This window comes from Eschrichtius robustus, chromosome 12 (genome assembly GCF_028021215.1).
Source record: "Eschrichtius robustus isolate mEscRob2 chromosome 12, mEscRob2.pri, whole genome shotgun sequence".
Classification (NCBI taxonomy): Eukaryota; Metazoa; Chordata; class Mammalia; order Artiodactyla; family Eschrichtiidae; genus Eschrichtius; species Eschrichtius robustus.
The window spans coordinates 1,573,917-1,597,425 of NC_090835.1; the positions used below are offsets into that span (position 1 = coordinate 1,573,917).

At 64.8% G+C, this 23,509-nt stretch overlaps 1 protein-coding gene across 1 annotated transcript in view; it reads left to right on the plus strand.

Annotated features, from left to right (window-relative positions):
* Positions 1-22,966, plus strand: part of EEFSEC (eukaryotic elongation factor, selenocysteine-tRNA specific) — a 149,990-nt gene extending 127,024 nt beyond the window's left edge. Inside the window, exons 6-7 of the mRNA XM_068558946.1 lie at positions 1,149-1,305; positions 22,571-22,966. Coding sequence (XP_068415047.1) covers positions 1,149-1,305; positions 22,571-22,743 — 330 coding nt within the window. The 3' untranslated portion in view covers positions 22,744-22,966. The remainder of the gene's footprint in view (positions 1-1,148; positions 1,306-22,570) is intronic.
* The last annotated feature ends 543 nt before the right edge of the window (positions 22,967-23,509 follow it).

The following is a 23,509-nucleotide window of genomic DNA, read 5'->3' on the forward strand; positions in this document are numbered from 1 at the left end:
CATCCATTTGGCCCTTGGCCAAATCGTGGCATCTTGGGCAGAAACAAGATGTTTTTGAGCCTGGCCCCCGGGGGCCCTCAGGAGCAGGTCCCCCCACTGGCAGCACGTCGGCCCCACGCGGCCGCCCGAGCTGGTGCCTGGTCGGACTCCATGCAGCTGCCCCGGGCCGGCGCACGGGGCCGGGAGGGCAGGAGGAAGCCTCCCCAGTCTCTCCCGTGGCCCCCTTGTGGGACCCGGCATTCTGAGGCCTGGTAGAGCTGGTCTTTACACACACGTGTGCACACACGCCCCCTTCCCTTCTCTCTGCACAGAGGCCTGGCACCTTCCTGGCATTGGAGAGGAGCCAGGCAGGTCCAGGGAGGCCTGTGCCTGAGCCACCGGAGGCCAGGGCTGGGGGGACTCACACATCGCCCACCCCAAGCTCAAGCGCTTGGGAGAAGGTTCCAGAGGAACACAGGTCATGGCGAAGCCAGGGCTGCCCCAGGCCAACTTCCTCACACGCACGTGTGTCTCCGCTCAGCCTGGGCCTCCACACGGACAGCCGCGAGCCAGGGGAAACGGGGCTTCAGCAGGGAGAGCCGTGGGGGCACTGCGGAGGCGGGGCCGCGGTCTGCGGGGTGGACGTGGGCCAGGCCGGGAAGGGGCCCTAGGCGGGGACGCGCGTGCGTGTGGCGGGCGGGACGGCAGAGGCCGGGTTCTCAGAGCCTCCTCGGTGCGGGGGATGCTGGCGAGAGGGTGGGGCAGGCTCGGGAGTGGGCGCCGTCCCCTCGGCCTGCAGTGCCGTGAAAGCTTTCCTGAGGAGCGCTGCCAGCTTGGGGACCGGTGGGCGGGCGGCCATGCAGAGGTGGGCAGCTGCAGACTCTCGTCACCTCTGCCCGTGGGCTCTGTGGCCGTGGACAGGCAGTGCCTCCTCCTCCCATCTGTCAGGTGGGAAAGTGCCACGTGGACGAGCTGAGCGTGTCCAGCCAACCAAGTGCCCACAGCCGGCCTGGTGCAGCCCGGGTCCAGCAGGTGTCCGTGGCGGGGGGGGGGAGTGGCGAGAGGGGCCGGGCATCACCCGTGACACCACGGGCGGGCCGCCTGGGCAGTGTGGCAGCCCAGCCTTTCCCAGGCACTAACGCTCTGTCCGGGGCTGGGTGTGGGCACAGGTGATGGACGACTACAGTGTGATCGGCCGCTCCCTGTTCAAAAAGGAGACCAACATCCAGCTCTTCGTGGGGCTCAAGGTGCACCTGTCCACTGGGGAGCTGGGGGTCATTGCCAGCGCCTTCGGCCAGAGTGGCAAGTTCAAGGTCCACGTCCCTGGTGAGTGTGGTCATTTCTTTCTGCTCACGGGAGCCATGCAGGGAAGGTGGGGACGGCACCCAAACACGGCTCCTCGGCTCGGGGTCTCGGCCCGCCCATGCCAACGTCGCGGGCTCAGCCCACATGGCACCGTGGCTTCTGGTCCCGCCACCTGTGGCTGGAAAGCCAGTGTGTGTCCTGGAGGAGCCTGGTGTGGACCCGGCATCTGGTCCGACCGCCCACTGCACCATCCCGTGGCCTGTGCGTGGACGGGACGGTGCTGCTCTAACGGGCGGTTCCGAGGGGCATGGTCGGTGATGAAGACCACCAGGGCTGGCACACGGTCCCGGAGCCAGAGGGTTTCCCAGAACGTGCGTTGGCACCTCCTTTCCTGCCTCCCGCTCGGTTTGAGGTGGGACTTGTCCACAGCGGGGTCGAAGTGCGCGTCTGCCGCTGGGACGGAGCTCCCAGGTATCCTCAGCTCCCCCCGTCACTCCTCGCAGCCCAGCTTCCTGAGGTCCCGCTGCGCCAGGTGTGGTGGCCGTGGTCGGGGGAGGGGGCAGAGTGAACCCCTGCAGGAGGTGTGGACCATGAGCTGCACAGGAGAGGAGGCCGTGGGCAGCCGGGGAAGTCCTGGGAAGAGGGGCAGCTGAGTAGGGCCTGGCCACAGGGAGGGAGGGCGCCCCATGGACACCAGGCGAGGGGAGCTCCGTGGAGAGGGAGACGCGGAGGCCCTGAGGACGGGGCGGGGGACGGGGGGGTGCCTGCAGAGCCCCAGGGCAGGCGAGGACCGGCCCGAGGGGTGCTTCCATTAGCGGATCCGCGGGGTGCACGCGCGTGCCTTCACACCCGCATGTGGCTATGCTGCTTGGAGCTGCGGGACTAGGGGATGGGAAGCCGCGGGCGGGCTGCATCTGGTGGGCATGGGGCCTCAGAGCACGGCTCCTCCGGCGGACTCTCCGTGTGGGGTGTTGCCCGCCCGGCTGGGAAGCAGGGTCCTCTCCTGAGAGCCTGGCCCAGCTGTTTTCTCGCAAGTCCCCCTCTGCCCCTCGCGAGGGAGGGCGGCTGTCAGCAGAGGCCCGCTTCCTGCGGCCCGAGCTGTGGGAATGTGCCTTGAGGCCTCTGCCGAGGCGGGAGCCCCGTCACGGATGAGGGACCCCGGGCAGGCAGGGGTACCCGTGGGAGTCCAGCCACAACACCGGGCTTCAGGCTCCCATCCTGTCCTCCCCGCTGTCCCTTGGCCGCTCCTGGTCGTCACTTTAGCCAAACTGGGCCCCAGCGAGCACGTGCAGGCCCGTGTCCAGACCTCAGTCCCCAGGGCCCCAGCCTGCATATGTGGGGCCCTCTGGGCACTGGGGGGCGAGAGCCAAGCTGCCTGGGGGGAGAGGCCCACCCCGGGCGCTCGCCCACCAGGCCTCGGGGCCCTGCTGGTCCACACAGAGGGACGGAGGGCAGCGTCCGTGTCCTCTCCCGGGGTGGTCGGCATCGTGCCGACCTTGCCCTGCTCCCCTTCCTCTAGCCTTCCTCTAGCAGACTCAGAGTTGGGTGTCCCAGAGCCGGAACGTGGGAGGGGGCGTGTTTGGGGCCCTGGGTACTGGGGTGGGGCAGGGGGCCGTGGTGACGCTGCTTGGGGCAACTCGAGTTCACATTCCTGCCGTAGGTCAGCGTTGCCTTTTAATAGGTCCGCTTCCTGTTTGTGGCTCTTAAGCTTTTTATTAAATATGACTGGTCAGATTCCTTCATCCCACCCACTCCCACTCCCGCCCTCCCCGCCTCCACCGACCCTGCTTGTCTTTTCCTGCCGTCCCTCCCCTGAAGAATTACTTTTAACCTTTCTGAAGTGCTGATTGTGAAAGAACCTTAAGTAAAGCGGACGTCCAGCGCCAGGTGGAACAGCAGTGGGGCTTCTGGCCCAAGTCGGGGCCGAGCCGGGTCGGGAGCCCGGGGTTCTGGGGCCGCGCACTTGTTGGCCCCCGGAGCCGGGGGCGTCTGGGGGGCCGCAGACCGTGGACGGGGCGGCGTTCAGTGTGGCGTACGGGCCTCCCGCTGGCTCTGCAGGACAGCCGGCCAGAACGGCGACGGAGGAGCCCTCCGGGTGTCCTCCCCTGCCCCGCCGGCAGGCCCGGGTGCACTGGGGCCTCTCACCTCGGAGGCAAGGCCCACAGGGCCAAGCCGGGGTGTCAGAGGCCGGTGGCAGGCGATAGGGAGCAGGGGCAGAGTGGTAAACAGGGACCACTGCTCGGGCCTCGCTGCTCCCACGCGATGGGACGCAGGCCCAGGAATCAGACTTCATCTGGTTCAATATTTATGGAAAATTTCCTGATTGAAAACTAAAACTGTCTGAACTAAACGAAACCTGCCTTTGGGCTGGGTTTGGCCATAGTGACTTGTGACTCCTACTTGAATTTCAGGATGGACACTTGGGCCTCGGGTTCAGGAGTCCAAGCTGAGCCGTAATAAGGGAGCAGTGTCTTACGGAGCCATCACTACTGGCTTCTGAGACAAGGGTCCTGACCCTCGAAACCAGACGGTCTAGAGGGACGGCCCCATCCTGACGCCCAGGGAGCCTTCCCAGAAAGTCCTGGGCGGCCTCAAGGTTGGAAGGCCCCACGTTCACACAGCTGCTCCCTTCAAAAGGGTTGTCTCCGTGTGTAAGGCCCGGGGGCCGGAGGCCCTACGAGACGAGTTGGGGACCCACCGGGCAGCATTGCTGGTGACGAGGGTGGGTGGTGGGAGGACGTCGCTGGACAGAGACGGCTCCTCCGTACAGACCTGCCTCTGTCCCGGCACCGCACCGCTGGCGTCGGGTGGCCCTCTGCCGGTGCCTCTGAGCGCCCCGAAGGGCGTGAGCAAGCCGAGCGGGGGCAGGGGGTGGCGTGGAGACGCTGCAGGGGCGGCTTGGGGAGCGGGGCCTGGGGTCCACCGGAGGCAGGTCTCGAGTAAGAGGCTGACTTCATTTGATTCGCGATTTTAAACGACCGCCTGGAGAATGGTTTAAGGAAGGCTGGGGGGGAAGCGGGACGGCAGAAGTCTGCTGCAGTGCACAAGTGACCGTGCGGTCTGTGTCGTGTGCGTGGGAAGCCCAGGAAGGCTTCCCGGGGGAGGGGACAGTCAAACAGAATCCTGCCCCATCTGTGGACCTCCTGAGGCCAAGCACAAGGGGCCGAGGAGGCCGCGCTTGAGGCCTGAGTGTGTGGGCGCGTTTGGGGAGCACAGCAAGAGCAGTGGGAAGGGCCACAAGCCGGGGCCGCGGAGGGCATGAGGGCCGGGCCTGGGTCACCGAGTCGGGAGCCAGCATGGTCCTGAGGTTCCCCGCGGGGCGGAGCACAGCCTCAGCTCTCAGTGCCCCCACCGCGTGTCACCACCCCGTTCTCACGGTGTCCCTAAGGACACGTGCAGCTCTGCACAGCAGACGGGCAGCTCTCTGGTCTGGGCTGCTCGGGGTCCTGCCGGCCCTGCATCAGCCCTAGCCTGGGTCCCGACACCCACAAGGAGAGCCCCGTCCTGTCTCCACAGGCCCAGCTCAGAGACACCATGAGACTGCAGCGCCCCTGGGCCGGCGCCGGCCAAGCGTCCAGGGCTCGGGACCGGGTGTTCGCTTGCGCCCCCGTCGCATGTCTTAGGGAGGGAGACTGAGCCTTGGGAACAAGACCCGTAGACAAGTTTAGCAGCATGGCTGGCGCCCTGCCCACCACCGGCCTGGCCTCGTGCCCGCTTGGTCCAGCGTCCGGCGAAGCAGCGCTGTGGGCAGACGCCCTTGCCCTGCACCTCGCGGCATCGGGAGCACGAGGGCCGGCCCTCGCGGTAGGTGGCCGCAGCCCAGGCGAGCTCTGGAGGAGATGGGAGCTGGAGCTGGGCCTCTGTGACTCCCTGCAGGCTTCGCACCTGGTCCCATCTCCAGCTCAGCTGCAGCAGGTCGGGGTGGACAGCCGTGCAAACAAGATTGGGGGAAGCTGTCTGTGGTTTGTTTATTTATTTATTTATATTTGGCTGTGTTGGGTCTTCATGGCTGTGCCCGGGCTTTTCTCTAGTTGCGGTGAGCGGGGGCTACTCTTTGTTGCGGTGCGCGGGCTTCTCATTGCAGTGGCTTCCCTTGTTGGGAGCATGGGCTCTAGAGCGCGGGCTCAGTAGTTGCGGTGCACGGGCTTAGTTGCTCCGCGGCACGTGGGATCTTCCCGGACCAGGGCTCGAACCTGTGTCCCCTGCATTGGCAGGCGGATTCTCAACCACTGTGCCACCAGGGAAGTCCCTGTGGTTTACTTTTAAGAAAGAGGAGTTTAAGCAACAGCCACTGTCCGGGTGGTGGACAGAGGTCCCTGGATGCGGTCGCTCAGCTGAGGACCCTGCGGGCCGGGCCGCTTCCCCACAGGCCTCCCACGTTCCGACCCCGCTCAGGAGGGCAGCGCACTGCGTTCAGAGCGTCCATTTCCCTCTGGTGAAATGGGGGTGGTCACCCAGTTGCGAGGGGCTGTGAGGACCAGGCCAGTGCACAGAGCCGCCCTGATGGCCTGCCGTGTGTGCGCCCGGGCCTGGGAGCACGGGCCCCGCCGGGCACGGGCTGCGGGCCGAGGCCACCAGGTCCTGTGATCAGCCACCGCTCAGCTCCACACAGCACAGCCACGGTAGAATCAGCTCTTCCTGCTTTTCAAGAGAGTCTGAGCATCTGGATCTTTGCGTGACATCTCCCTGTTCTCAAACGTGGGCCCGTATCTGGCCTCCATCGGTCCAGGCCCTTGACGTGCTGCCCCTCCCTCCTGCTGCAGCCCTCGCCCTGCTTCCCTGAAGGGTACGCGGAGGCTCGGAGGATCTGGGCGCCTGGCCCAGCAGACCCTGGAGTCCCCAGATGGAAGTAGGCGCTTCTCATGGGCGCTGCTCCACTGAGAGGCTTCTGGAAACCCAGTGAGGAGGGAAAGTGGAAACTCATCTTGGTGCCAGAGGGAGGGGCCGCAAGGAGTCCTGGTCGTGGGTATTGTCGTGTTCCCATAAATAGGCCTTCAGACAAACGGGTCTTTGGGCTGCGTGTTCCCTCTGAGGTTTAAAATGAAACTGGTTTTCTCTTCCTGTAAAATGTGTTCTCCCCACACACACCCCCAGCCACACAGTCGCGCCTGCAGACTCTGCTTGGAGCGGATTCTTGGGCAACCTCAAGAACCTGTGCTTGGGACCCTACCCGCTGGGGGCAGCCCCTGCCAGGACCACTCCGGCTTTTACTGAAACTACTGGCAGGCTGGGGTTTGTGCGGGCTTGGCGTCCCTGCCCGTCCTGGGAGGTCGGAAGCAGGGCGCCTTCAAAGAGCAAGAACTCTGGAGTCGGCCAGACCCGAGCTGAAATCCTGGCTGGAATATAACCTTTCTGAGCCTCGGTTTCCTCGACTCTAAGGTGGGTTTTTGTGAGGGTTTTTCTTTCCAACTTTCTGAATAACTTCAAGCGTATGGAAAAGTTGAAAGAAGAGTTTATTGAACACTCATGTTCCTCGGGTTGCACACCTGTTGGCACTTTGTCACGTTTGCTCTCCATGTGCTGACCGGCCTGGACGCTGCTGTGGAGGTGCAGCTGCCCCGCTCACATCATCTCGCGCCCCTGAGGACTGGGCATCTCCCACGCAGCCACGGCCCACCCTGGCTTGAGACCGAGGTACGGCCCATTGTCTGGTTTCCCCGGCGCTCCCAGGAGTGCCCTGCAGAGCCCTTCCCTGGAGGAGGACTCGGGGTGAGGAGCACACCCTGCATCTGGTGGTCGTGTCCCCTGAAAGAGCCCCAGTTTCCCCGCGTGGGTGACGTGGGTGTGAGCAGGTGAAGGCAGCCGCAGCTGACGCTCAAAGTCATCTTTGAAAAGAATCAGAACACAAAGTTGTACATGCCACGTCCTCTCGACCACGTAAAAAGAAGCTTTGCAGAGAAAAGAAAGAAGAAACCAGGTGAAAACATTAACGATGGGACTGTGGGAGACTTTTTCCCTTTTTATTTTTCTTTTGACACGCTGATTTCGTTGAATGAGCCTGGTGCGTCCACAGCTCTGGGCCAAAGGCATGGAGACTCCCCCGCCCAACTCAGATCCTGGGTGCCAGGCCCCGGCTGGGTCCTAAACCCAAGCCCAGACCCAGGGCCCACCCTCAGCCGCCCTCAGCCGCTCGGTCCCCTGGCGGGCCAGCTGTATCACTGGGGCAGACCCCCCCCCCGCCCCCCCGGCCACCACCATCTGAGAGACCGCGGGAGGGAGCCGAGGCTTGGAGGCCTTCTCCGGGCCTGAAGGATGGGTCACCCTGAGCCCCGAGGCCAGGGCCCGTGTTGGGCCCATGCCCCGCGTCCGAGGGCCAGCACCGTCCAAGGAAGGCAGGTGGGCTGCACCCCAGCCAGCGGGCGGCTCAGAGGGGAGTGAGGGAGCTCAGTGAGAGGCCGGGGAGGGGCTGGCCGGGCTCGCTGCAGGCGGGGGGCACTGAGGGGGTTTGGGCAGAGGAGGCCAGGATCTGAGGCATGTGAGGACGGTGGTCCCGGGAGGCTGCAGACCCCCCGTGGAGCCCCCGAGAGTTCACAGCAGGCTCCGGAGAGCAGGCGGGGCGGGAGCCTCAGGCTGCCCTCTGTCCCCAGCCCCGGGCCGGCTGCCACCCAGCTGCGGGCCGGCTCACTCCGACGGCTGCCTTCTGCCCGGACAGCCTGGCCCACTTCAGCCCCACAGGGGCCCGAAGCCGGCTTTGTCGGGGCAGCGACCCTGAGGTGAGGGGACCCTCCCCAGGTGGTCACCGGCCTCCCCCTAGGTCCTGTCACCGGCTGGCCAAGGAGACTCCGGAAAGCAGCTCGGTTGGGAGAAAAGAGGGTTGGAGAGAGTTGAGGGGTGAAAGTCGAGGTTTCAGAAAATCCCTATAAAATGAAAACAGACCATCCGTCTCTCTCACTGGCGTCTCACCCGACAGTGGCCTTTGTGGCTTTCACCCCCCGTCCGTGGGGTAAGCAGCTCTGAAACCCAGTGCAGAGCCAGCTCGGGCTGCCAGCCGCCCACCGCTGCCTCTCCTGGAAGCCAGCCTGATGGAGGGGGACCTTCACCAAGCGCAGGGAGCACTTGGGGTGTCTTTTCTCCCCCAAAAGAATGGCCAACCTCCTCCCCTTTGGCCATTGAAGCTTTTCAAAGCAATTGTAAAAATTATATGAACCCCATCGAAGAACTGTTACAACAATGTTTATACCCAGTATTTGAAACAAAGACAATGATATTATAAATAATTGTAGATGATGAAGATAGGCAAGAAAAAATAACATCATTAAAAGAATTTTACAAGACGGACCGTTCATGAAGAAGGATGGAGTAACACAATACGTTAAAAATATCTGCAATTAACATAAACACGGCACAGTGTACAGAAACCATCTGCCGACCAGCCTCACCCTGGGCATGGTCCCTTGTCATCCACGTGGGCCGTGCCAGGGCCTCCCCGTGGCCCCGGTGAGGACGGGGCCCCCAGGAAGAGGGGCCTGGGGGCCTAGTTCCAGCACGAGGAACCGGGGGCTGAGGAGTATCCTCTTTCCCTGCCCCGACCCCGGCTGAGGTCCGCCCGTCCGTGTCCCCACGGCGCCCACTGCTTCTCCATCACGGCTCTCAGACACTGTGCTGTTTCCCAGGGGGTCCCAGCGATGAGTCCAGAGCCCTTGGCGTGTCTCGGGCAGCGTGTGTGGTGGCAGCACCTAGGGCTACCCGGCAGCTCTCATCCTCGTCCCCGGGGGACAGACTGCCCACAGCACGGTGGGTCCCCTGTACCTCTTTCTCCTTTTTTTAATCAGTATTTGATTTTGCTTTTAACCTGGGAAAACTTTGGCCGCACAGAACAGAAGAGACACCCATGAAACCAGCAAGATCAAACAGACGTGAATGTCCCCTCACATGCTCAAACCTCTCTCTCTCTCTGTCTCTCTCTCAAGAACCGGAACCCTGCGGGCGATGCGAGAGCCCCACCGCTCTCCCACAGGTGACACCCCCTCCCCGTGCGGTCCTGTACTCTCCCTGCCTGAGGTTGTGTCCCCAGCAGAGGTGGCGTTGCTGCGGTTTCAGTGGCTCCGTTTTTGGCCTCGCACTGACCTAGGGGGTGCTAGAGCCCTTGCTGCTTCCGTTTCAGAACCCGTGGCCCCGGCGGGGTCCTCGTTGACTCACGTGACTGCTGTGTGTTGTTCCGCAGCCCGTGCACCTGTCACCTGTGTGAGCACGGGTGGGTTGTTTCCACGTCTCCCTGCTTCACAGCGTTTCCCCGGGTGGGCACCGGGAGGCCTGCTTGTCTCGTCCTGGCATGGAGTGAGGCCCCGCCCGCCTCTCCTCCGCCCTCATCCCTCCAGCCCGCGCCTCCCCCATGGCCCGTCTCTTGCCACTCAAAGGATGCAGCCGTTGGACTTTCAGAGCAGCTTGTCCTCGGCCTGGTTTCTTGGAGGCCCAGGGTCAGCCCTAAGTATCAGGCCTCTGCAGGAATCCTCCCCTGCAGAGCAGAGCTGGGGGTGAAGCGAAACCCCAGCGTTCAATCAGAAACTGGGCCCCTGGTTTGCTGTGCCCGATCTCTGCTGGCAACCACTTCCCTCCCATCTGTAACTTGGAGTCAGATCCCCAGGAGGTCATGTCACAGGTCTCGAGGCTGTCCTGTTCCCTCAGGAAGGGGAGTGTGCGAGGATGGGTGAGCAGGCACCTGGAAGCACCTGCGTGTGCCTTGTTCCGACGCCCCGCCCCTGCCCAGGTGCCCATCTCTTCTGTGGTCGGAAAGGCAAGTGCCGATGGCTGGAAAGTGGCCCCTGGGCTGGGCCTTGCCCCAGGTGGTGGGTGATTTCTCTGAGGCAGGATGGGCGCCCAGGGCCAGTGGGGACCTCGGAGGAGCCACCCGAGTCGGGCTTCTTCACACGCCGCTCCCCGCCCTGTGCTGCGCCCTCGGCTCAGCTCGGACTGGGGACTCAGGGGCAGGAGAGATTGCTCCTCCCTGCCCTTCCGGGCTCCGTACCTCCAGACAGGCCGGGAGCTGGGGAGGACGCAGGCAGGTGACAGGGAAAGCGCAGCTTCCTCGGTCTGGAGGAACCCGGAGCACTTGTGAGGAAGCGGCATCGTGCGAGACCGGGCCCGTGATTCACAGTCACTGGGTGGCCGGGGTGGGGCGGCGGGTGCGTGCAAACGCCCTGTGGCTCAGCGACAGGCAGGGCGAGCAGTGGCAAATGCAGCGGGAGAGGTCGGCGGGGCCTCTGTCCCCTACCTCAGGACAGGAGAAGCCACTAGAGCCAGGCTGAGCTTATGACTCTGCAGCCATTGCCTGGGTCACCTTAGGCAAGGCCCTTGCATGTCAGTTTTTTCCTCTAAAACGGGGGTCCCGACACCCACTTCCCGGATTATGAAGAATAACAAACCTGCCAGTCTTTGGCCTTCCGGTGGCCCCTGGGGCTGCCAGAGGAGAGACATTGGAAGCTGCCTTCGAACTCCTGGACCTTGAGGTGACCCTCCTGGGAAAACGGGGTGCAGCTTCCCCGCCACACAGAGTCCACAGGAGGACCTGGGGCCTTGCCTGCCAAGGGCAGACACTGCAGCCGCCAGCGGGGCCCACGGCACAGGAGGAGGGCGCGTGCCAAAGCGGAGGTGTGCAGGCTGGTCCCCGGTCGGGGTCCTCTCCCCACAGCCCCAGGCCCACCTGAGAGCCCCGAGACAGCAGGAGCTGCGTGGGCCGTACATCTGTGCAGGTGCGTCTGAGCCTGTGTCCACGAGTGTGTGCCCATGCCCCCGAGTGTGAGTCTGTGCCCGTGAGTGTGCTTGTGTGTGTGTTGTTTTTTCATAGAAGGGGGGGTGAGTGAGAGGCCAGCTTCCTGACAGGGCAGTTGTAAAACATTCATAAAACTTTTATTGGACTTGCCACCCTTCCAGATAAATATTTTTCGATTTTATGGGCTTGTTTTAGGGCCCTGAGCTTAACCATGGCTTTGTAGCCGCCTTTAAAAAAATTAAATATTGTTTTGGCAAAGGGAGCCCCCTCCCCCCACCCCACCAAAGGCAGCCGCTCTCTGAGCTCATAAATTCCTGCCGCTCTCAACTCCTGCCCTCTCTCCCTCCGTACCCTCACAGCCACACTAGGATGAACCTAGAAAACGAGGGAAGAGGGAGAGAGAAAAAATAACTCCTGTTTCCCACTGCCGCCCCAGCCTTGCGCTGGAGGGGCGTCGGTCCAGCCCATAGCGTCCACAGGAGGAAGCCAGCTCGGGGTCCGACGGGGCCCCTGCTGCCTCCTGAGGGCCACCGCCTGTCGTGGACACGGGGATGGGTTTGCATAGCCCCCGGCTCCTCCCCAGCTCCCTCCTGCCCCACGTGGGTCCTGAGCAAAGCCCCCTCTCACGCCCCCCGCCCCAGGACTCAGCACGTCACCCGTCGCTGTGCTGCACCTCCTGCACTCATCCCTCTCTGTCCTTCACGTGTCGGTTGTAAGTCTGTGCCCTGGCAGAGGTAACCCGTACACGGCTGTGTCCCCATACCTAGGGCAGGGCCTGGTGCTGTCATGTGTGCCCGGTGGACACCCCAGAGGTGGTGATCATGGTGTGATAATAAGTGGTTCATGCTGTGTAGACTTGCTTTGTGCTGGACACCGTCCTAAGCTTTCTGTGTCATATTAACTCACATGCGTGTTACGACAACCTTGTAGAGTGCATTCTACTGTTGCCCCATTTTCTGGATGAGGAGACAGGCACAGAGAGGCAGAATGCTCGCGTGAAGCCACACAGCTGATCCGTGCACAGCCGGGCTCTTGGCTGTTCCTCCTGATTCCTGGGGGGACCAAGAGGGAGAGCCTGTGCCCTTCCGGGCGCTGCAGCCTGGACCGAGCCCTGTCCAGTGGGCACAGCCAGCACTTGAGCCCGGCCCTGGGCCTGGGGGGCTGGGACAGGGGCTGAAGCTCAGATGCCTACCCTGCCGGGTCACCAACTCAGGTGCCTCCAGGGACGGGCAGGTGACAGAAATGAGTGGAGCCAATGGGCCCGGCACAGGCCACGGAGGAGCTGCCACGGCCGCCCCGCCCCCCCACTGCTGCGGGGTGGGAATGTGAGGGTAGGTCCTCTGGCTTGTCAGGACAAACTAGTAACGCAGAATCACGTGTCTGGTGTCCTGAACCTGAAGGTTGGTGAGTCACTCATGTATTTCAGAAATGCCGAGGAGGCTGGTTCCCACTCCCAGGCTGGCATTTCTCCTTTTTGTCTCTGATGAGAGTGTGAGCGCCGGGAACGAGGCCCCAGACACCTCTGCCCGTGGGCACAGAGACGCATCCGCCAGGCCTAGCTAGGGAGGAAGCCTTCTCAGAGGAGGCGGCACTGAACTTGGCCTTGAAGGGGGCGGGGGAGACGGCCTGGCGAAGGCTGTCCCAGGCGGAAGGAGCGTTGGCTCTGCTCGGGAGGGCGCGCTTCTGCGGCCCAAAGCAGGGGGCTGGGGGGACGCTGGGGGGTGGCGTGCGGGGCGCCTGGACTCCTGAAGAGGCCGGGGTTCCCCCGAGGGATGGCGGACGGAGTCCGATGGAGCCTCCAGAAGATCTCCTGGGCCGCCTTGTGAGGGGCAGGGGCAGAAGTGACTGGGGGCTCTGGCTCCAGGAGGAAGGGGTGAGCCGGGATGGAGAGGCGGAGAGAGGTACGAAGACCAGACCAGACACGGGGGCACGTCCGTGTGCTCAGAGCAGCGCGTGGCGCTCACCCCCTGGTGCGGGCAGCGCGGGCCCCTGGCGTGTAAGACCCCTCGAGCTTTACTGGAGAAAGCAGAGAGGAGGAAGCCTTGTTTCCAGGGCTGGGAAGGCAGGGCGCGTTCACGGAGCCCTTCGCTCCAGGCTCCCTGAGGAGACCGCTCGCCGCCTCTTCCAGGGAGGGGCTGCTCCCTGCTCGTGCGGCCCACTTCCCAGCACGGACACTGGGATCTGGGGACAGTCCCCAGGTGCCCAGGGGAGCTGCCTCTCCCGAGCCGGCGACCCGCCCCTGGCTGGCGGTGGTGCAGGACCAGCCACCCTTGGGTACACGTGCTGTGATCCGCATGTGTCATACTGGCGCAGAGACACCCACGGACACCAGCTCAGGTCCACGGGCACTGTCCTCCCCACCCCGGGCCCAGGCCCCTGAGGGCACAGAGACGCCTGGTTGGAGCTGCTCTGAGCTGAGGCTGGGCCCTCCTCAGACTCGGGGACAGGCTCCCACATGTAGCATACCCCCGCCCCCCAGCCGCAACGACAGAGCTGAGCCACAGACAGACGAAATCCCGCCCAGGGCAGAGCCTGGGATGGCGTTTTGGAAGGAGGCGGACACGTGCCGGTGGGTGAGGGTCCACGCCAGCCTGTCAGCAGTTGCGGGGGACAGTGCCGAGGCAGGTGGGTGCTCCGTCCCCATCGTGCCTGCAGGGACCCCCGGGACAGGGGCAGTGCAGTGCGGGGGGCGGGGGGGGGGGGGGGGGAAGGACCAGAATGCGGTGAGAATCGGGCGGTGATGCCACCTGCAGCGCCTGCTCTGTGCCGGGCCCTGTACTGCGGGTTGGGGACCCGCGCGGCCACGTGGGCCTGAGGGCTGCCGTGGAGGGAGCCGGCGCGGGGCTCCCCCGCCGGTACCTGGTGGACACACGGCAGACGGCTGTCGAGCGGATGACGTAGGGATGCAGTAGCGTCGAGCCAGCCTCGCGGCACGCTGGTGTTGGTGGGTCAGGGGGAGTCAGCCCTCACACCCGCCTCCCCTGAGCCCGCCAGCCGCTGGCAAGCCCGGCTCTGCCGGTGCGCGGCTGCGCCTGCGCACGCGGTCCCGCGCCTGCGCACGCGGTCCCGTGTGCCGTGCAGGGTGGGCAGCCGCACTCGCCCCGGCTGCAACCTGCAGGTCAGGGAGCGGTAAACTGCCAGAGCCTGCGGCTGTCAAAGCAGGAGTGTGGATGGGGACCAGAGGCTCGCCCCCCGCCCTTCGCTGTCACCGGAGAGGACCGCCAGCACTGGCGCCGCCGCTCCCATCGCGCTGGAAACGGGGCTGATATGTAATCAGGCTGCCGCACACGGGCCCTGGGAGGCGACTGCTCCCCGGACCTTTGTGCCCCTCCGTGATTCTGGGTGAGGGCTTTTTTCCCGAGTCATAGAAAGGACATTTTTAACATGTGGAATTCTTTTTAAAGAAAAGCAATATGAGGAAGACTTTTATTGTCAATAAGCGCTACGTTTTAAACCAGTTATCTTGGTTTCTGCCCTAGGTATTTTAATTGAAGATTAACTGCTGTTAAAGAGTGTACGCGTTTAGGGACCGTTTGGAGTATTAAAATTCAGCTTCCTCACGGTGGGGCAGTGTCCTTGGGGCCACCAGGACCCGGGCCCTCCCTCGCCAGCCTCCAGGGGCTGTCCGTGGAGGAGGCCCCGGCAGGAGGGGCGAGTCCTTGCAGTCCGTGGGGGCAGGTCGGGCGTCCAGGGGCAACACGGGCTCCTGAAGGCAGGGCCCTCACGTACCTTAGCCCCGAATCCCTCGTCCCGAGCCAGGAGGACGCCTCCACTGGGAGCAGGCCGGCGAGGCCACCGCGTCCACACCAGGCTGTGGGCTCGGAGCTGCATCCCCGCCTGGCCAGCTCTCACCGCGGCTGCTCACTGAGCTGATGCAGCGGCCACCAGGCGCTGAACGGAACCTCCGGAAGGATGGCCCCTGCCCTGCGGGGGCTCCCGTTCCAGAGACGTGTGTGTGTGTGTGTGCGTGCGTCCCCGGCAGGGTCAGCGCACAGTCAGGACCCGCAGCGAGGTGACCCTCTGTGGTGCCGTCATAGAGGAGAGGTGGCCCCGTCCTCCCACCACCCGGAGGAGAGCTGGGGCTCCAGGTAATACTGAGGGCTTGAGTCACTTCCTGCCGCTAGCCTCGTGACCTTGGGTGAGTCATTCACAGCCCTGGGCCTCAGCTTCCGACTCTGGATGGTGGCACGGACAGCGGGCCTTCCTCACGTGAGGCGAGGCACGCAAAGCGCTTCTCTCCTCCTTCCTGGGCTGGGCTCTGGGATCCAGGCTCTGCCCTCGGAGAGCTGTGGTTGGTTAGGGGTGAGGTCGCGGGCCAGGTCCAGGCCCGGGTGGAGGGCGCGGGAGCTCAGCCCGCTGCGTCTTGGCTGTGACCTTGCGCTCACTGCTGACGACCTCGTGCCAGCCTCCTTGTGTGCAGGGTCCCCCTGGGACACAGGGTGAGGTCGAGGGCCCTGCTGTCCTGAAGCACCGGGAGCAGTGCTTGCACGTGGTTGGGGCCCCATGGACGTTAGCCGGGGTCACTGTCGGGGTCCTCGTGACGGTGGAGAGCTGGCTGTGCCCATCCTCGGGCCGTCTGCGCCAGGTGTGCCTCACGGAAGATGGTCTCTGCACTTCAGACCCCCCTGCCCCCCGCCCGCCATGGAGTCCACCTTCAGCATCTGTGGGCGGTGTGCGAGGTCCAGCAGTCCCGTTGAGATCCAGAGCACGGAGGCACTGAGGCCTTGCCCCCGGAAGTACCTGGAGACAGTCCCCATGGGGCCGGCCCACGCTGCCCGGGCAGGGCGGCCCCAGTTGTGCCCTTGCCTTGCGCCCTCTCCTCCCCACCCCTGCGCCCCGCCCGGCCCTTCAGCTGTGAACCCAGCGAGAAGCAGCAGGGTGCTGTGCTGGCCAGGCCCGAGGCAGGCAGCGGGGGGGCGTGGCTTTGTAAGGCCGTGGGCCTGACTAGCTGTGTGACCTGGACAGTCACCTCCCGTGCCTGGAAAGGACGTCTGGAGGCTTGCAGGAGACGCTGAATGCTCCTGGCTGGGCGGCGTGTCGAGGAGAGCGCTAGCTAAGCGGTCGCGGTGATGGTGGTGGCAGGGGCGACCTGGCCAGGCCCAGGCCCCGTGCTCCAGGCCGCCTTCCCCGCCCGGAGACTTGGTCAGACCTCAGCCCGAGGGCCAGCCGGAAAGGCTCCCCCGAGCACTGCCATTCAGGCAGGGCAGCGCCGGCCTCGGGTCGCGGTCAGCAGGGTCCCACCCTGCCCGGCCAGCCCTCACTCCTGGGGCACTCAGCCCCTCCCCTCTGAGCAGTCGCCACCCCCGGGGCCGTCTGCTAGCACCTGCCCAGCGTCCAGGTCCCCACGTGCCGAGGGAGGCCTCCAGATCCGGGGGCCAGAACGTTCTGCCTCCCCCACTGCCTGGCTCGGCTGTCAGCTCTGGGAGGGTGATGGGAGCCAGGCAGACAGGTGGGCGGCTCTGATTCCCGTGACGTGGGTGCTGCCGGGGCCCCGCCCCGGCAGATGAGACAGGGCAGGTGTGCCTGGTGGCCAGGGTCCCCCTTCCCGGAAATGCTGGCATGGCTGCAGGCTGCACCCCGTCTGCTGGGGATGCAGGTTCTGGACGTGGGACAGTGTAGAGGGCCTCAGTGGCCCTGGAGGAGGGAGGCCTGGAAGGCTTCAGAGGAGCCAGAGCCAAACGCTAAGCCCTGCTGAGACGCAAGCAGGGGTGGGGTCTGCCAGGTAGACAGGCATCATGGACACCTCAGGCTGAGGGGGCACCGGTGCAGAGCCAGGGCGGGGCAGGGGGCGCCTGTGCGGGGGCGAGTGGGTGAGTGAGGAAGCACGGGGTGTGCCGGAGGCACTTGGCGAGGGCCTGGTTAGAGGAATTTGGGCACCTGCCTGAGGAATGGCTGGAGGTTTCTGAGCCGCAAGGGATGATCAGTTCTTTGTTCTGGAAGGATCTCTGGCAGCCGACCCAAGGGCAGATCAGAAGAGAGCTGGCAAGAGGGCCTGGAGGGTCCTGCCAGGAGGCCAGTCCAGGGCCTGCTCCTGCGGGGCCTGGGGGGTGCCGCACCCCGGGAGCAGCCCTGGGTGAGAGGTGGTGAGCTCTGGCTGCCCCGAGCACCCGCCCCAGTGGCCCCGCCCCCCCCAGCCACCCGAGGCGGTGTGGCCCCAGCCCGAGTGGGTGTCACGCTTGCCCTGGGCCGAGGGGCAGCGGGAGCTGACGCTGGATGGTGTGGGGCTCGTCACAACCCCCAGCAGCCCCGCACCAGCTGCACCCCTTCCAAGTGAATACGGGCGCTCCTGTGCCCGGGCCGTCACCCTGTAGGTGAGCCTCTGTCTGATTCTCAAGACCAAGTCATTTCCTATTTCAGAATCGTTTTGTTTCTTGCCTTAAAACAAAATCCTTCCTTCCGCACAACGCCCTGGTTTTCACTCCCCACATGCCCCCAGTCTCCAAAGCCTTGGCTGCCTTATAATTTCAATTTACATGGTGTGGGAAAGATTTCTGCAAAGGGCCCTTTTTTGTTTTTGAAGAATTCGTCATTGCTGCTAAGAAGCTTAATATAAATTAAAGGAGGAATTAGGCAACATTAAGACTTCAAAATGGGGGTGCGGGCGCCCACCGCCGCGTCTCCGCCCATCAAAGGGGCCGCGTGGAGCCCGCGGAGTGTGCGCTGGAGGCCTCAGACGGGGCCAGCTCCAAGGAAGGGCCTGTCTGTCGCCCGCCTCTCCTAATTCCCTTTGTTGCGGGGACAGCGGAGCACACACGTCTGATAAAAACTTAATCACCTTATCTTTTTAAAGCAAATTGCATCTTTGTTTACGTATGGGATCCATAGCAGGAAGAGAAAAGAGGGAAAACCTGGCAGCCGGCTGCCCCCAGCCAGCCATGCTCAAGGCTCCCGAGGATGAGCACGAAAAACCAGGCCTGCAAAGCCATGGCAGGGGTTCCAAAGCTGCCGTCACCCCAGAAGACCCCAAAGTTCAGGGGGTTCAGCAGGAAGGGAGCCGACTGGTGCCCCGGCTGCCTGAGGGGCCAGTCCTCGCGCCAGCTCTGGTCGCCAGCCCGGCTCTCCCTAACCCGCTAGGCCTGCACCGCACCGCACTCGCCTCTGGGAGTTTCGCTGAAAACCAGGCTGCCTGTCCTCCTTGGGCCTCTCCGCCCTGCCAGCTCCATCAGAGCCAAGCTCAGCCCAGGCCCAGTCTGAGGGACCTCAGGCACACTGCCCCCAGGGCGGGCATCCAGTCCAGAGTCGGCTCTGGCTGAATTCAAGGCCCTTCATGACCATCCAGCCCCCAGCCCAGCTGCTGGCTGTGCCCCTCTGAGCTCCTCAGCCACCCGTCATCCCCGGGATGCTGACCCCCCAAAGGGCCCCCCTGTGCCCCGGCTCCCCCCCCCCCCGCCCTGCATTTCTGTTCTCTCCAAAGCTGCTTGCTGCGGGAGGGGGTGTGCTAGAATGGCTGGAGCTGGCACAGCTCTGAGGGGCCACCGAGGGGGCCAGTGACCCCAAGCTGCCTGCAGGGCTCAGTTCCCCCTGGAGGGTGCGAGCCGCCCACCAGCGTGGAGACGGCTCTTCCGGTCGGGCCCCCAACATGAAAGCGACGCCAGCAGTTGGAGGCAATTTGCCGGCTTTGATGGCCGTGTCAGGGCGGCACCCAAGGCCAGGGCTTGGGAAACAGCGCGCTGCCCGCATTCTTCCCTGATTACCCGAGCCCGAGCCAGGGCCCAGCAGCCTCCAGCCCATTGTGCCTTTGTGTGGAGCTGGCGCTCGGTGAGAAAGGCCAGCCCGGCCCTGGGAGAGTGTCCCCAAGGGAAGCCACGGGTAGCAGCGTCACCCCCAGGGTCACGCCAGCCCTCCCCACCACATCCCGGGGTCTGGGCTGGTCGGGGGGTGGAGCGGGGCCGCTGGGCTCCAAGAATCCTGAGGGTTAGGGAGAAAAAGCCGGGACGCCTGTGAGCCCCGTGGGATCACGGGGACAGCGTGAACTTGAAACCTGCGGCAACTCTACCCTCATGCCCACCCCACCAGGCTCCAGGTCACGTGGGGCAGGGGGCCTGCTCTCTAGGCCCAGCTTCTCCCTGGGCCGCTGGCGTGCAGATGGGTTTTCCTGGTCCTGGAGGCACAGCTCTGCCGGTGCGTTTCCCTTGCTCGCCCTGCACACCCGCGCGAGACCCCACTCTGTGTGTCTTCGTCCAGCAAGTCCTCCCTGTACCCGCAGGCCAGGCCCTGTGCCCGGGTCCTAACTCCCACACAGGCCGCTGGGGACAGACACAAAGCAAAACTCCTGCTAAATGGGGCTCCAGGAGGGATCCCGCCGGCCGGGGCAGGGGTGGGGAAGCCTTCCTGTGGGGCAGCGGCTGAGTAGGAGTTGGCCAGACAGAGAGGGCAGAGGAGAGTGTTCCAGGTAAACGGGGCAGGTTCAGAGGCGCTGCTTTATGTCTGCTGGCTGGAGCAGGGAGCCCATGATGTGGCAGAGGATACAGGGAGGCACCCGCTGGGTGACACTCAGGACCTTGGATGCCAAGTAAGAGGAGAGACTCTGTCCCGTGGGTGGACCCAAGCCGGGACAGCCACACGTGCCTCAGCGCGGCCCCTCCGCCCCTGGGGGTGGGACTAGGGAGGAGACCAGCACGGTGGTCCCCCAGGGCAGCGCCACGGAGGCCTCCTGTGCGGGGCCGGGCGGCAGGGATGCAGAGCAGGGATGCTTGATGCAGCAGCGGCAGCAGAATCCGTGGCCTCCCTGGGGGTGAGCAAGGGCCTGAGACCCTCCCTGTCTGGGCTCCCACGAGCCCAGCACAGGGGGCGCCTCGTGGACACGGTTACCCCAGAGCCCCGGCCCTGCAGCCCCACCAGCACACGGCCATACGTGCCCTCTGTCCTCGAGCACCATGCTCACCCCACCCAGGACGCGGCGCTCAGACTCTCTGCCTGCAGACCCTCACCCGGCATCTCCGTGTGGCCGGCCCCTGATCTCCAGCCCCAGGTCCCCCCGGTCCCGCCCCGGTTCTTCCTGGAGAAGCTAGCCCTCGGCGTCTTTTCCCTGGTGGCCCAGGTGGCTGTCTGCCTACCTTGCTGCCTTGTTTACTGCCTGCCCGTTCTCGAGCCAAACTCCGGCGGGCAGGCCCACCATCGTCTCCCAGGCCTGGAGAATTCTGTGAAGGTTTTCAGGCAGTGACCACCCGACTCCCTGACCTGCCCTCACTTCACACCACTTGCCACTTGGCTGAGGGGAAAGGCCACCACAAAACAAGGTGGCTCCCAGTGGCATTGCCACGAATCCCCACAGCCTGGCTCCCCCAGCAGACGGTCTCGGCTGGTCGGCATTCAGGCCACCCCATAACGGAGCAGAGGGAAACAAGGCTGGCCATCTCAGAAAAGCAATTAAATGGCCTCGTCTTCGCCAGCGCCAGATAGATTTTCCAGCTCTGCCTGCTTTGGGCAGCGCGAGGTATGCGCTCTGTGTAACGAGAGCCATCGCGGGCGAGATGGACCGCCGATTGGGCCACGCCTGTCTCCCCAGCCCGGCGCAGACGCCGGGGAGCCCCGCGCCTCTTCAGCCATCAGACCTCCTGGCACCAGAGGGAGACGGGCTGCCCGTGCCATTTGTCAGGGTCTGGTGCCAGCCGCCTTCTTGCAGAAGGAAGGCCGGGGAGTCAGAGACATACCTGCAGGACTGGCACTTGCCCGAGGGCTGCCCCGGGGCCTTTCCCACGCCCCACGCAGACCAGCTGGGCGTGGGGCCTGCGGTCTGACACCAGGCTGCCCAGCAGGAGGGCGGCTCCCCTTGGCCCCAGCATCCTGGAGCCCCATCAGCCGAGAGCCCCGCCTCCCCGGGGAACGCAGGCTTTGAGGTGGGCGGTGGAGAGGGAGACCCAGTCCCTCGTGCAGCGAGCAGGGCCGTCCCCGCTGACTCTACGGTTGTCCCTTGAGCCACTTTCCAGAGCCTGCTTCGGGTGGACGCCCCGAGTGATGGGCTGGGTGGCAGCAGCCCACGTTTGCCACCAGATGTGGCCCAGAGTTCAAATCCTGGCTCTTCCCAACTGACTGTGGAGCCTCACATGAGGCACTGCCCTCCTCAGGGCTCCGTTCTCCGCAAGTGCGTGGAGGGCCCGGGGGACGGGACGGCCAGGGTCCTCCCTGCACTGAAGCGCGACGTGAGCTTCCACTGGCTCCTCTTCTCGGGAGCAAGCCAGCGCCCGGGCGAGGCTGGGCCAGGGAGGACACCCCTCACGTGCCGGCAGAGGCATAGTAGGTGCACCGGGTGTGCAGGGGGGGATCCGCCGCCTCGTGCCCATGTCGACTTCCCGCCAGCTCCGGACACCCAGCCGTGAGATCTGCTGGCCAGCGGAGCCCCTGTGTGTGGATTAGAAGTGAGTGCCCTCTCTGGGGACACAGCGGCCTGCCAGGACCCTCGTTTGGCGAGAGGCTGTGGGCTGGTGCCCCTCACCAGGGTGTGGAGTCTGCACACCTTCCTGCCCCATCCAGGCTCACCCTCACCTCAGCCCTGCCAGCTTGCGCCCAGCAGCGTCGTGGGACTCACAGAGGGGGAGCGGCTTGTTCTGGGGTGCCCGCTGGTGCAGAGCTAGTCTGGGGCCTGGCCAGAGCCTCGGCCCATATGCTCGGGGTAGCCAAGTAGTCTCTCCCTGGCCGGCAGCCCACGGAGAGACTGCCTCGTGCTGCCCCCAAGCAGACACCTCGTAAAGACAAGCCCCAGAGAAAGGGGCACAGCAGCCTGGTGTTGGAGGAGGGGAAGGGTGTCCCAGGCAGGAAGAACAGCATAGGCAGAGGGGAGCCCAGGAACGGTCGTGGGTTCCTCAAGGCTGCCGGGAAAGCACGAAGGCAGTGGATGATGGGGCTGGAAAGGTCGGGTGGGCGTTAGGGTGTCAGCAGGAAGCAGATTTCTGCTCAGTCGTTCGGCTGGAGGGAGTGGACAGAGGGTCTGTACCGAGGCGTGGGTGCTTAAAGGAGCCAGTGAGCCTGGGGTTAGGGGGACAGCGTCTGCCAGCGCCCACGGAGGAGGTCCCCAACAGGAGCTCTGGCCAAAGAGAGTGGGACCATCACCCCACTTCTCCCTCTCTCCGCTCTCCGATCCACTGAGGTCCTTTGGCAGAACCGTGATGCCGTCTGCAGAGGTCACCGCCCAGGCACACAGCAGGGCAGGGAGAGCATCTGCAGGGGCAGTTGGAGAGTGCCAAGCCCGCAGGGCCTCAAATGCCAAGTCTCAGGGTAGAGACTTAGCATGAATGCGCCGGGAACAGCGGGACCGCTTAGAGCACCGAGTGCGGGGCGGCCCACAGGGGCCTGAGTGCAGGGTGGGTGGGCAGGCAGGGGACTGGGAGAGCCGGGTGGGAGCCATGCTGAGCTCCAAGCCAGCCGGGCTGGTGGCGTGGACCAGCGCGGTGAGGGGGCCGGAATGCTGGTTGGGGAGGCAGGGGGGGCGAGCCCAGGGTGGCACTGGGGTCCTGGCTCCGCCACGGAGGGTGTAGGGGCGTTGCTGAGTCGTGGGGCAGGATGGAGCTGGGCCAGCATGCCTGCCGTCTGGGGTGGCGGGTGGCAGAGTGACAGGCTCTCCCTCTGTGCCTCGCGCAGGTGGCCTCAGCCCCGAGTCCAAAAAGATCTTGACGCCCGCCCTCAAGAAGCGGGGCCGCGCCGGCCGAGGGGAGGAGGCGGAGCAGCCAGAGCCCGTCCAGCACGTGGCTCTCAGCCTGTCTTTCAAGCGCTACGTCTTCGACACCCACAAGCGCATGGTCCAGTCTCCCTGAGTGCCCGCCGGCCGCCCCGGGGCACCTTGCCCAGGCCCAGGGGCCACAGTGCCACATGTGCCTCCACCTCCAGGCTCTCCCCGGAGCCCCCGCACCCCCCGCCAGGGGACAGCCCCGTGCAGGAATGGGCTTCGGCTCCACGGCTGGTGGCCAGTGTCTCCCAGGCTGCCCGGCTGGCGGCCAGCGCTTGCCAGCTGCAAATAAACGTCCCGTGGTGCCCGCCCATTCTGCTGGTCCTTCTGTGACTTCATGGGGGTCCCCCCAACCCTCCCAGATCTGCTCCCAGGGGCAGTGTTGGGAATTGCCAGGGCTCCTGCCGAGAGCAGGGCTAGGGGAGGGACCCATTGGGCTGAGGGGATCCACAAAGTGTCAGGCCCTTAGGTCAGGCTCGGTGGCCCCTCGGGTCTCCTGGGCCTTGAGAGAGTCCGGGAGTCCTTGGGCAGCCGAGTCCAGGAAGAGCGCCCAGGGGTGTCTGGGAGCAGCGGGTGCCAGGCCAGTGCTTCGGGGCAGAAGGCAGGCTGGGGGGTTTGGCCCTGTGTCCCAACACCAGGAGTCCCCAGGCCTTGTGCTGAGCCCCTGCAGCCGGCCCTCTCTAGAGCCCAGCAAGCCCCACCCTGGCTCCTCTGCCCCCTGTACCTCAAGCCACCCCACCCTGCAGCCCGACCTGGCCATACTCAGAAAAGGGTGAAGTGGCAGAGCTGACGGACTGAGGGAGTATCAGAGCTTTTAAAGACATCTGCAGGATGAACACATTTTCCAGAGTCCC